This window comes from Oncorhynchus mykiss, chromosome 19, assembly GCF_013265735.2.
Source record: "Oncorhynchus mykiss isolate Arlee chromosome 19, USDA_OmykA_1.1, whole genome shotgun sequence".
Lineage (NCBI taxonomy): Eukaryota > Metazoa > Chordata > Actinopteri > Salmoniformes > Salmonidae > Oncorhynchus > Oncorhynchus mykiss.
Window position 1 is genome coordinate 9,937,868 of NC_048583.1, and position 13,311 is coordinate 9,951,178.

The 13,311-nt window shown below is 40.1% G+C and overlaps 1 protein-coding gene across 2 annotated transcripts; it reads left to right on the forward strand.

Moving 5' to 3' along the window:
- The first annotated feature begins 1,706 nt into the window (after positions 1-1,706).
- LOC110517190 (probable E3 ubiquitin-protein ligase HERC6) lies at positions 1,707-12,827 on the forward strand. 2 transcript variants are annotated; one of them, XM_036954226.1, is made up of 23 exons: positions 1,707-1,994; positions 2,575-2,731; positions 2,879-2,961; positions 3,363-3,590; positions 3,772-3,863; positions 4,806-4,933; positions 5,054-5,211; positions 5,392-5,444; positions 5,566-5,657; positions 6,159-6,218; positions 7,841-7,937; positions 8,040-8,223; positions 8,408-8,559; positions 8,714-8,836; positions 9,014-9,112; positions 9,363-9,542; positions 9,831-9,971; positions 10,385-10,551; positions 10,653-10,722; positions 10,812-10,882; positions 11,242-11,425; positions 11,726-11,828; positions 12,206-12,827. In XM_036954226.1, the coding sequence occupies exons 1-23, from the start codon at positions 1,775-1,777 to the stop codon at positions 12,415-12,417; spliced, it is 3,054 nt and encodes a 1,017-aa protein (XP_036810121.1). In that variant the 5' UTR covers positions 1,707-1,774; the 3' UTR covers positions 12,418-12,827. The 2 variants fall into 2 exon arrangements, with proteins under 2 accessions (XP_036810121.1, XP_036810122.1); XM_036954227.1 differs by having other exon boundaries at positions 1,708-1,994; positions 5,395-5,444.
- Positions 12,828-13,311: the final 484 nt, after the last annotated feature.

Genomic DNA, 13,311 nt, shown 5'->3' on the forward strand with positions numbered 1-13,311 from the left:
TTTATGCAGCAACATACAAGACATTTTTGGATTCACCTTGCTGTGCTGTGCTCACTTGAACAGGAAGGTGGCATGGCTGTCCTTCTTGTGGGCTCTAGAAAGAGGCCAGAGTTCCCGACTTGGAATTCCGAGATGGATGACCTTTCAAAATTATTTTCCGTATTTTCTCAGTCGTAGCTTTTTTCAGAGTTCCCAGCTGTCTTGAACTCACTGAAGTCTGAGATTTCCCAGTTCCGGGTTTCCAGTTATTTTGAATGTGGCAGAAGTCATGCTGGATTGACAGCATGGCCAACGTCTTCAAGCTTTACCAATTGGATATCACGAAATTGGGAAGAAAAAGGGAGTAATATGAAATACAATTTAAAAAAAGGTTCACATGCAATGCCATGGACCAGAAGTTACGATCTTGTCTCATCACTGCAACTCCCCTAGGGACTCTGCGAGCCAAGCCGCACTGGTTCTTGACACACTGCTCGCTTAACCCGGAAGCCAGCCGCACCAATGTGTCGGAGGAAACACAGTCGTACTGATGACTGACTCAGCTTGCAGGCACCCGACCTGCCACAAGAAGTTGCTAGAGCACGATGAGACAAGGAAATCCCGGTCAACCAAGCACTTTCTTAACCCAGACGACACTGGGCCAATTGTGTGCCGTCCCATGGGTCTCCCAGTCACGGCCGGCTGTGACAGCCTGGGACCGAATCTGAGGCTGCAGTCGCTCCTCAGCACTCATTGTTGAATTTGCAATTCCCAACTTGTTGTGTAATGTTTATGTCCAATGTGCGATGAGCACTGGAACGTTTTATCTATAATTTCTCTTCATATTACAAGGATTGAAAAGGATTTTCCAGTTGATTGTCGACTTGATTCATGATGATGACTGCTTGTCTAGCTTGCTAGCTAAGATTTTGAAAGTGTGATGTTGACATCAGTCCAGTCATAGTTATGGTAGATATAACGTGATTTGAAGTAAGTTTTTTTCTGTGGTCAATGACCTTGAGACTTCTTGGATGGGCACTTCTAATGTAAGTCTATGGCAGCACCTAAGGGGCTTGAATATTCGAGCTCTACGTGATGTAGTGACCCCATGAGTGACAGAACACTGAGCCAATCACAGCACAACTAGAGAACATTACCAACCTCTCAGCTCCATATTTTCCACAGGCTGCCCCACCACCACAGAAAGCACTGCACATTTTGGAGCTGCCTCACTTAAGGAAGCAAAAAAGAGACCATGTTTGCATGCGGCTTTACTCCATTTAAAAAAAAAAATTAAAATATTTTTTTTACATCGTTTGCAAACTGATATGTGACACATACGGATGCCAAAATAACATGCAAAGAATATATATATATATATATATATATATATATATATATATATATATATAAAAAAATAAAAAAAGCTTTAAAAAATTGTTTAAAAAAATAAATAAATAAATATATATATATATATATATATATATTTTTTTTTTTTAACAATTTTTTAAAGCTTTTTTTTATATATATATTTTTTTACATCGTTTGCAAACTGATATGTGACACATACGGATGCCATAATAACATATATATATAATTATTTTTTGAAACAATTTTTTTAAGCTAAACAGGTGAGCCTCAAAACAGGTGGGGTCCAAAACATTTTGTACATAAAACAATCTAGCTGATATGATCGCTGATGACTAATGTTAACCACAAGCACATAGCGCGCGCGCAGGTTGGACTGCGTTATTACTAATGTAACGTTAGGCATCACCTTCACCTTCACATCATCATGTTTTGCTGGGGAGACGGTTCGAGTGGACAGTTTGGTCTAAACTTTGAGAATGTGTCTGTTCCTATAGCAGGGAATATATTCTCTGATAAAGTCACAGAAATTGCTTGCGGGGAGCAACACACTTTATTTCTCACGGTAGATGGCAGGATCCTATCATGTGGGCGCAACTCAAAGGGACAACTTGGCAGACAGAGGAACATAAATTCAAAACTACCAGGTAAGAAGACATCAATGAATGCTATCGGAATATGTAGCCAGAATTTGCAGAATAAATGCAGATTAAAATCACATTCTTATGTAGGCTAATTTGAAAAAAGTGCTACTGGAAAAGTACGTTTGTTTGACTCTGAATGCGTTTATTATTTTTCATCACTACCCCCAAATATTTTAGTGATATTGTTCATAATGTCAGATTATATAATGTTTCGTTTCTGCTGCGTTTAACGACAACTTTTAGAAACTGACACCCCTCAATAAAACTACTGCACAATAGGCGCTCATGGTTTGGTTCCAGTTTCGTTTCTCCCAAAGTAGAGAAATGAAGAAAAAAAAATCCAATAAAATACACACTAGGATCGAACTTGACGTCATCCTCAAGATGACTCAGATAAATTGACGATTAACTCCTTCATGCATTAAATTACATCTTATCAATGTTCTAGCATTTAACCCTTTCCAGGACAAGACAGGACTTCCAAATAAAACGTTGTCTAATCAAATCAATTTGTATTTGTCACATGCTCCGAATACAACAGATGTAGACCTGTGTGTGTGCCTGTGTGTTCTACCCGTTTCAGCCCCAGTGGAGGGTCTGGGGGCAGTGGTCTCTGTGTCTTGTGGTCAGGACCACTCTGTTGCTGTGTGCGCATCAGGACAGGTCTACTCCTGGGGGGCAGGGGGTGAGGGACAGTTGGGCATCGCACCTACTACTGTCTCCAAAGTCCTCAGGCCAAGGCAAGGAAACCTCAACTTAAACTTGAAATAGATATTGATAGTTAAATATCATCCATGATTTACATTGTCAAGTAATGAGAGCCCTCTTGGATTCCACTGATCACTAACAAAGACAAAATGTACTAGATGTCTCCTTTTTTTTCACAGACCAGTTCCAATACCTTCGCCCTTGCCGATAACAGTGATACAGGTTGCTTGTGGAAATTCCCATTCTTTGGCCCTGACTACAGGTATAACATACTGTACCTACTGATGTCTCTTACACACGCTGCATTCCATCTAAACTATGACAACCACATGCATCAGTTAGACTACACTTAGAAAAAAAGGTGCTGTCTTAAACCTAAAAGGATTATTCAGCAGTTCCCATACGAGAACCCGTTGGAGAACCCTTTTGGTTCCATGTAGAACCCTTTTTTCAGAGGCTTCTACATGAAAACCAAAAGGGTTCTTCTACCTGGAACCTAAAAGGGTTATCCTATGAGGACAGCCGAAGAACCCTTTTGGAACAATTTTTTCTAAGAGTGAACATCAAAAGGACAGTGAGATGATATTTATTAGGAAAGAATGTAACTCTGGAATTGTTGTGATGTAATTGTAATGAAATATGTAATTTCCTTGTCTTCTACAGGAGGACAGGTGTTCTCATGGGGTCTGAACAGCCATGGACAGCTGGGCCTGGGGAAGGGAGTCCCTCTGCAGCCCATACCTGCCCTGGTGCGCCCCCTCACAGGGGTCCCAGTGACCCAGGTAGCAGCTGGAGGAACCCACACTCTGGCCCTCACCCTCCCAGGCCTGGTCTACTGCTGTGGGGCGAACAGGGCTGGGCAGCTGGGACTCAACCGTGTGGATGAGAAAGGTACTACGGCACTCTCTATCTTTGTACGCTACTTGTATAAAAAGCTAATCAGGCTTATCCACCAGCATTTTCTCATTTGAACTTGGATTCCTTTGTCATAACCACTAAGTCATTTTCCAGATGTATTATATAGTGTGGGAATATTGCATGATGCTTGTTTGATGCTTGTTCCCCCTGCCAGGCCGGTTCAACATCTGTTCTGTGCCTGCTCTCAGAGTCTTGGGGGTTTCCTTCATCAGCTGTGGAGAGGCACATTCTGCTGTTCTCACCAAGGTATCACACTATTACTGTGGAGAGGGACACTGTTGTTCTCACCAAGGTATCATACTATTACTGTGGAGAGGGACACTGTTGTTCTCACCAAGGTATCACACTATTACTGTGGAGAGGGACACTGTTGTTCTCACCAAGGTATCATACTATTACTGTGGAGAGGGACACTGTTGTTCTCACCAAGGTATCATACTATTACTGTGGAGAGGGACACTGTTGTTCTCACCAAGGTATCATACTATTACTGTGGAGAGGGACACTGTTGTTCTCACCAAGGTATCATACTATTACTGTGGAGAGGGACACTGTTGTTCTCACCAAGGTATCATACTATTACTGTGGAGAGGGACACTGTTGTTCTCACCAAGGGATCATACTATTACTGTATTTTTACTGAAGGCCCCAAGGGAGATGTTGGTGTGAAAGGAGACAAATCCGACAGCTGTTCATTAGTTCATAAAAATGATTTAATGTCTTAAACAGTGGGCCCACTGGGAGATAGTTCTGCACACAAAGTCGGCATCCTCTCGAAGATACAATTCATCACATATAAATAAAGCCAGTTATATGAAATGACCTTGAACAGAGGTGAAAAACAAATGATCAAGTGTCTGGATACACAATGAACCATACAAGTTGTTATCTGAGTGCATGAATACAATCTCATACTAAATGAGAAGTTACAGTTTATTACAGAATAGAAAGTACTAAATGAGAAGTTACAGTTTATTACAGAATAGAAAGTCACAGGTTATACAGAATATATCCTGATTATGGCTGTTATTACAGATCAAGACTCAGGGCTACCAGAGTAAAGGTCGACCCTTCAATACTATTATACTGTCTCTTTAAGAAGTGATTAGGGCCCTGACCTGACTAGACCAGGAACAACTCTGGGCCTTGACATGTCAACAACTGGTTCTGGTTCTTTGTGGTCTTTAGGGTGGACAGGTGTTCACCTTTGGAGAGGGAAGCCGAGGCCAGCTTGGGCACAACGCATCAGCTAACGAACTCCTACCCAAACTGGTAGAGGGTATGGATGGACTGGCCTCACAGATAGCATGTGGCAGGTAATGACCAACAGCATAATGCTACTTATACACATATATACACATATAATAAACAGATAGGAAAACAATCTTGAACATTCTCAGTCTGACTGTGTTTTTGTCTTACTGTAACTCTGCCAGCCATCACACCCTGGTGCTGGGGTCCTCAGGTCAACTCTGGGCCTTTGGCAGTGGGGTCAAAGGTCAGCTAGGGACTGGCAACACAGGGGGCAGCTTGCAACCCACCTCAGTGCTGCTGAAAAGGGATTCTGGTGGGGCAGCAACAGTCATACACAACGGTACCAGATACAATGTGTATTCTATTCTATTCTTTTCTATTTTGTATTTGATTCTATTCAATGCTATTATGCAGTTACATACTGACTATGTAGTGTTTGTGTGACTGAGTAAGAACACATTACGATATTTTACGATATTTTATGTCCCTACAACCTCTTCTGTACATTTTTTTTTTTTAGCAGACATGAAGATATCAGTGGGATGGAATTCAAACTTCATTTACACCACTGAGGTAATGTTTCTGACCTTTTATACCTCAGTAAAAGGGAGACTGGAACATTCTAAGTGTCTCAAGCAGCTAATTCATGTTTGAGATATTTGAAATTCTTATATTGCTTTATCTTCCTTTGTAGAGTTCTGAAAGAGAACAGCCAATCGGGAGGTTAGATAAAGCCAAGTTGCAAAAATGGCTGTCGATGGAGCAAGGAAATGCAGAGGCGCAAAGGTTCATTTATTATTTACATTAAATATTAGAACATACAATCTACCGTAGACAAAGGTTCTTTGTTATTTTTTATTTTTTTTCTAGCTAACTAAAAATGAAATAAACAAACATGTATTGTTTGGTTGTATTTTAGTAATAAAAAAAATTATACGATTTTATTTTATATTTTAGAATCTGTACAAAACATTCATGCTAACGATTACATCATACAAACCTCACTACATTACACCTGCCCAGACCCGCTAGCCCCCACCCCTATCTCCAGTGCCCTTATCAAACTGCACCATTTTGTTTCTCTCCGTCGCCCATGCTCTTTCAATTTTTTATAATTGTGTGAACGACGGAGGATTGGCTGATTTCCAGTTGATAACTCTTCTCATCAATTATCTTTTTAAAAAGTATTATGTCCAACCCATCGGGTATGTCACTGCACCCTTCAGTTGTATTTATTTTTGTATAATTGTACTGAAACATCAAATGTGTCCACATTTGTTCCAACAGAGAAATATCCTTGATGTTCTCAACAAGTTCAAGTCTTGTGGCCAGTTTCACCAAAGCCAGGTAAGCTATTTTAAAATGGAAGGTTTGGATAGTTTGAAATGAAAATGGTATGTGTACCAGGGGTATGGGTGTAATGGTTCACCAAACCCACAGTTCGGTATGCATTGTGGTTTTGGGGTCACAGTTCAGTTTCGGTTAAGGTACAGCGGAAAATGTTTTTTTTGTTTATTTTTGCAAAATACACTAAATTAAAAATCATTCTATTTGTTGCCCAAGTCCAGTTTCATTCTGTTCTGACAGAGCTGGTTATGTTGGGTCTCAAGGAGAGGTCTAAAAAGTTGGACCCGTTCCGATATGGACCTGGAGCTTTCCCACCTGGAGAAATATGCATAAATACATTTGTCAATATAGAGACCTGTTCCAAACGGACCAAAGGACGACTAGTTCCATATAGACGTTGTCGGACCAGAGTGAGGGAAGCAGCAGAAAAGTCCATTTGTAAGCTATTTTATTAACCAGAGCTGATACAGTGCGAGGGAGGGTAGGCGACGGAGTGGCCTTATGAGGGAGAGCAGACGGAGGAAGGGCCTTGCGGTGTGTGTTCTGCGAGTAAGTGAAACGAGAGAAAGGAGGAGGCAGGGAGAGGCAGCAACCAACCGAGTCAACTTGCGCTAGTAGACTAGCTTCTAGCTTGTCATAGCTAGGTTATTCATCATCCAATATAATTACCTAGTATCTGTCTTGACTGCATCAAACTGTGAGAAGCTAGATGGCTAAGATAGCCAGCCATTTAGCTAGTAGACTAACGTCTAGCTTGTCATAGCGGTGTTATTTTGGATGCAGTATTTGCAGCATACTGCAGTTGTACTTCACTCTGACTGCAATATTTTTTTGTAGGGGCGAGGTAATGGCATGCAACGCTACATAGCCTATAGGCCTAGTGTTATTTCTTGAATGTTATAATTCGGGTTCACAGTGCGGACTGAACCGAGGTCCCGTAAAGAACGGTCCAGTATGAAAAGGTGTACTGTTACAGCCCTAACCAGGGGTTGGAACTGGTTTAGGGAACAGATTTTTTTTGTTTTCGAGGAACATAACTAGAACTGAGAACAAAGGTGATCTATACTGTTTCAGAACAGAACCGTTAATTTTAAAAGCATGGGGAAAACACGCTACAAAGAGCCTATCTCTTATGAAAAAAGATTGCAGTCAGAGTGCAGTATAACACTGTAGTATAACTATAATTAGAATGCAGTATAACTGCAGTATGCTGCAAATCTAATTCAAAGGTCTAATTCAAAGATGTCAATGTAACTAATATGATGATATGATGATGAAGGTATGACGTGCACTGTAACTGCCAGATCTTTTTTGTTGATCTTTTATTTTACTTTATCTGTACTTTCTTTGTGTTCCTAAAATAAAAACAAAGTATAAAAAAAGAAAGGAACGATATAAACCGGTAAACTTTTTGGGGGTTCGAACCGGTTCAGAACATCATTTGCATCATTTGCAACATCATTGCATCATTTGCTGGTCAGAACAGGAATGGAACAAAAAAAAGAATGGTTCTGTTCAGAGCGAAACGATTGGAAAATGATTTTGGTTCCATCCCATGATGTGTACAGTTAGAACTATGTTGTGTTCTTGCTAATGCTATGCCCTCTGTTTCTTATGACCAGTGAGATTCCACAAGCAGCCGGAGCTTTGACAGTGGACCTAGAAGCTGCTAGCCAGGTTTTCGACCAGCTACTGAACATACCTTGGATTAGGAAATCAGTTAAGATCAACTTACTCTTTAAACCCATATGTTAAATGAATATATATTTAGAACAGAACTAAATGTTACTCTCCTAATTTCTCTGTTAATTTTCTATATAGATAAATATTGAGCCACTGGTGGACAATATTTGCAGTTCAGCAGCTGTCATCAAGTCACCAGAGATCTTTATGCTACTACCCACAATCTCTCTTCTCCATGAGGACCTCAGCGTCATGAAGATGGTCTTGGCTTTATCTATAGTTATCGTTGAACATCTGAATGACACAGCCATAAAAACATTAAGTATATAACCTCTGACCTTGTCACTTTATCAGTGAATTTAGCATCAGTATAATTTTACAGAATTGTATTATAATAGAAGCATAGCTGACACTGACACATGACCATATATTATAAGATAATATTTTTTTTGCACAGGAAATATAATTAACATATTTTGGACTTGTATTCATTTGTCATGTTATAGAAGACTGGTGGTCGTCACTGGAGCCTTCCATCATGACTAAGCACATTCTGATGTGGAAGAATGCCCTGTCATTTATGCTGAGGAACGGTCTTCTGGCTACCCACAACCCCGGAGTCAAATTCCTGCTGGAAGCCCTCAAGTACCTCCACAGAGTCAGTGTTTGTGTCAATCATTTTTATAATCCTCCTGACCATTTTCTGTAGTTGCCGTCTGTCAGTATTGTTGATCATGCCGTAACATACTTCATATTGTGAACTGCAAGGGACATGTGCAAATCTATTTTGATGCTGACATGTTATTTCAAAGGCAAACAAAAGGGCCAGAAGAACCCAGGAAGTTCCCGCCAGTACCTTTTATGTGGAAGAGATCAACAATAGTGTTCTTCTATTGGGGGATGTGAATCTTTGGCGTTTTTGGTCAACAAGGGAGGTAATAAAATAACCAAATCATCTCTAAATTACTCAAATGTTAGAATTATAATGTGGTGGATGCCAATCTGGTTTCACTTGTCCAGTTCTTTCAGTGCAGATTGATGGAATGAGACAGAGATGGAACCCATGTAGACTATTGAGATGCACTTTCATTTTTCTTTTGTGTCACTTCTAGGACACAGAGGTGACACCAGTCATCTTTTGCCGTTACCCATTTGTGTTGAGTCTGATCTGCAAGATGGCGATTTTCAACAACAATGCACTTTTTACTAAGGTATACTGTGTTATTCCACTGGCTGTTTTAAATCCTTTTATTGAATCTTTGTTTTCAAGTATACCATAGCCTACCCAGTGGTTTCCAAAGACCAGTCTGTATATCACTCTAAATAGACCCTGGAGCTGACCCTGTATATAGCTTACTTTCTCATGTGTTTATGTATATATATAGCAGGAAATGCATTTCAATGTACTTGTGCACGTGACATGAAAAAAACTTGAAACTAGTGTATATTTATATATTGCAGGAGATTCACAAACTAGCCCACCGGCTAACAGTGATGTGTCCTTCTGGAACGTTCCCAGACAACCCAGAATCTCCCCCTGCTCCAGTCTTCCAGTTGACCTTAAGGCGCCCGTCACTCATCAAAGACACCTTCAGACAACTGGGTGCTGCAGATCATGACTACTTCCAGAGAGAACTTGTGGTAAAATTATCTTTTGTCAGTTCAAAAGGGACAATAAAGTAACATTCAAAGAATTATCCCTGAGACCGAATGTTACAACTCAACTAATCTTGGCCAAATCAAACCAAATCTCAGCTACTCGATTTAACATTTTAATGTTAGACTGTCACTACCCACTGGACACACACTGGTTGAATCAACGTTGGTTCCAGTGAAACAAACGTGGAATAGACATTGAATTGACGTCTGTGCCCAGTGGTAGAGTCTAGAACTCAACCTAAATGTGGCCTATCTTACTGTATCCCTCAGGTGCAGTTTGTGGAGGACATTAAGCTGTCGCTCGTCAACAAAAGGGACTTCTTCCTCCATGTGTTTGAAGAGCTGTTGGCACCAGAGTCTGAGATGTTCATGTACAACGACACCAAGACACTGGTCTGGTTCCCTGCCAAGGTAAGAACTAGAATTAGGGAATTGCGATTTCATTACTGTATAATAAATAACTGCACTCTCAAGCAAATTAAAATAGTTGAGTAAGAACAGTTAGATTATTCTAAAAACAATCTAAATACATTTAGTCAGTTAATAGCAACAGAAAGAGATTCAACCACTACAGCAGTGCCACTATCTACACTGTATTAATCAATACAGTATTGTTTACAAGTATAATCACCATCACTCCCTACTCTCTTCCTGATGTACCAAGGTTTTATAGTTGTACACATTCACAGCTAAAAGCTGAATTGCAGTATACAGACAACATAATACAACAAAGGAGATACAAGTTATTTGAAGAGGAATGGTGCCTGTTCTTGTTTATTCTTGATCTCTGCCTTGACTCATGTGCCACCTACCCTTACTACCAGCCCAGAGTGGAGGAGAAGAGCTACTTCCTGTTTGGTGTCTTGTGTGGCATGGCCCTGTACAACCACAACATTGTACACCTGCCCTTCCCTCTGGCCCTGTTCAAGAAGATGGTGGGGGTCAAGCCCTCACTGGAGGACATGAGAGAGTTTGACCCTGTTGTGGGAGGGTACGTTTGTATTTTAGAATGTACATTTTAGCATTGAATTAGTGTCCCTTAGAAACGGATGAAAATGTTTCAACATTAATTTATTTTCATTGTAATTGAAGGCGTTTGCGGTACCTCTTGGAGGACTACACTGATGATGATGTTGAAGAAAACCTGGACATGACCTTCACCGTATGTATAATATTGAAACTGATTGTTGAGCAATGAAATACCAATAGATACAGTATGTGCATAGTGGTAAAACTGTTTATTTTCATCAGGTGATCTGGGATGACCAGAAGGTGGAGCTGGATCCCAAAGAAACAGGAAAACCAGTCACAAGTTTTAACAGGTATGGCTACACCAAGATCTGAATTTCATCACTCTGTTGCAGGAGAACTTTCCTGCAATGCAGGACATTTTAAAAGTGTAGTATATATTTTATGTTTAAAAAGGCTTCAGATTTGATTTTCCCGTACGAAAAATGTATCAACTCCTACAAAAATGTTGGTTAATTATAATCCACAATAATTCACATTTCTTGTTGCTGCAGGATTATTTTCCTGCTCTAGCAACCTGGCTCACATTACAGTCTATTGTCTGTAATGCATAATACAAGGTTGACATTTAGGAAGTTACAACAAGCAGGCTTTCTGCTTGTTCTGTTTTCTGTTTAAAAAAATATTAAAATACAATTCATTATTTTGACAGGAAGCAGTTTGTTGATGCCTATGTGAACCTTGCCTTCAACCAATCAGCGGAGAAGGTGTTTGAAGAGTTCAGGAGAGGCTTCTTCAAGGTGTGTGACAGGGACGTGGTGGAGTTGTTCCAGCCTGAGGAGCTCAGGGGAGTCATGGTGGGGAAAGAGGACTACGACTGGGACACGCTCAAACAGGTCTCTATATACAACCATCATTCATTACTCAGTGTGGGGCTGGGTGCTGACTTGAGAAATTAGGGCATAAATCAGTCAGTGTTGATGCATTTATATCAATGGGGGATTTGCTTTAATGTCAAGTTATGGGTGCGTATCTCAAGTTAGGACTGGGACTAGGAGATAATATGCTATACATTGTCTAAATGCACATGGTGCTTTGTGACATACTGTGTGACTTTGAGTGGTGAATCGTTTAAATGGTGTGCAAGTTTAATATTGTTTAATTATTGCTGCCATTTGTTTGGTTTGTATATCCAGAACACTGTGTATGATGGAGAGTATCATGCCAGACATCCCAACATCATCACATTCTGGGAGGCTTTTGAGGAACTGACAGCTGACCAAAAGAAAGCTTTCCTCCGTAAGTATGGCACTAAATTGCTCTTGGTTGAGTAAAACTGGAGGAACCATACAGTCTTTCATAATGCTGGTTTAGGGTTTTGTCTGCATATTTGAACTTCCTGTTCTACAAGAGCATTTACACATCATTTTTGTTTGAACACATTTGAGTAATTAGCAGACACTTATCCAGAGTAACTTACTGGAGCAATTAGGGTTAAGTGCCTTGCTCAAAAGCACAACAACATATTTTCACCTTCTTTGCTCAAGGTTTTTAACCAGGGACCTTTTGGTTGCTGGCCCAATGCTCTTAATCACTAGGCTACCTACCACACAATGACATCCACTATATTTTTTCCCATTCTGTCTACCTTTCACTCTCTCTCCCCTCCTTCTCAGTGTTCCTGACGGGCTGTGGTCGCGTTCCTATCCTGGGCATGGACAAGATCCAGATGAAGGTGGCAGTCCTGCAGAACTCTACTGAACTACATTTCCCAGAATCCCTTACCTGCCACTTCCTACTGCTGCTGCCCATCTACCCCTCCAAGGAGATGCTGCTGGCCAGGCTCAAAGAGGCATGTGCCCACAACAGAGGCTTCTGGAAGGAGTAATGGACACTATATATAGGCTACTGCTGTGTTCATCATTTCATTCAATGTGTTTCTTACATGTCAATATATCTCTTATGTTTAGCATAGGATTTTGGTTCTAGCCGCCTTGTAGGTTCAGATTTTCCACTATTTTTAAACTTTTTAAATATTGCCTTTTTCTATTGGAAATGTGAATATTGCAAATTCAGGATATGTAGCCTGCCCTATTATTGAAAAAACATTCCTTGACTTAATGTCTACTAATTCTGAGTGTGATTTATAAAAATGACAGGCATTTGATGTAATCCTACATGTGAACATCCTTTTTTTCTGGACACGTCTGCATCATCTTTTGACATATATGTCTGTATCTTGTGTTTTATTGACGGAATAATTCTGTCTGTATCTAATAAATAGAGATGATTAGTTCACCTCAGTTTTCTTTTATCAATGGGAACTGCTGTCAGCACTTCGATGCAGAGCAGTGATGTGGTTTCTCCTACAACATACATAACATTCTGAGAACCATATGTTTCTTAGAGCTTGGTGAGAGCGTGGTTGTCCTATGGTTATTTTGCATACAACCTTCCCATAACGTTTCCTACAGGTTTCCTCAGGGTTCTATTTAAATTAATGTTCTCAAATTGTTCAGAGAATGTTAAGAAACAACGTTCTTCCACGGGAATTTCAGGACTTCAGCATAACGTTTCTTACAGGTTTTATTTAAAGTAATGTTCTCAGAACATTCAGAGAATGTTAAAAAAAAAATCAGTACTTCAGCATAACGTTTTCTACAGTTTTCCTCGTGTTCTATTCAGTCATGTTCTCAGAGGTTTAGAGAACATTAAGAAACAATGTTTTTCTGTGGGAATTCCAGGACTTCACATAATGTTTTATGCAGGTTTCTTCATGGTT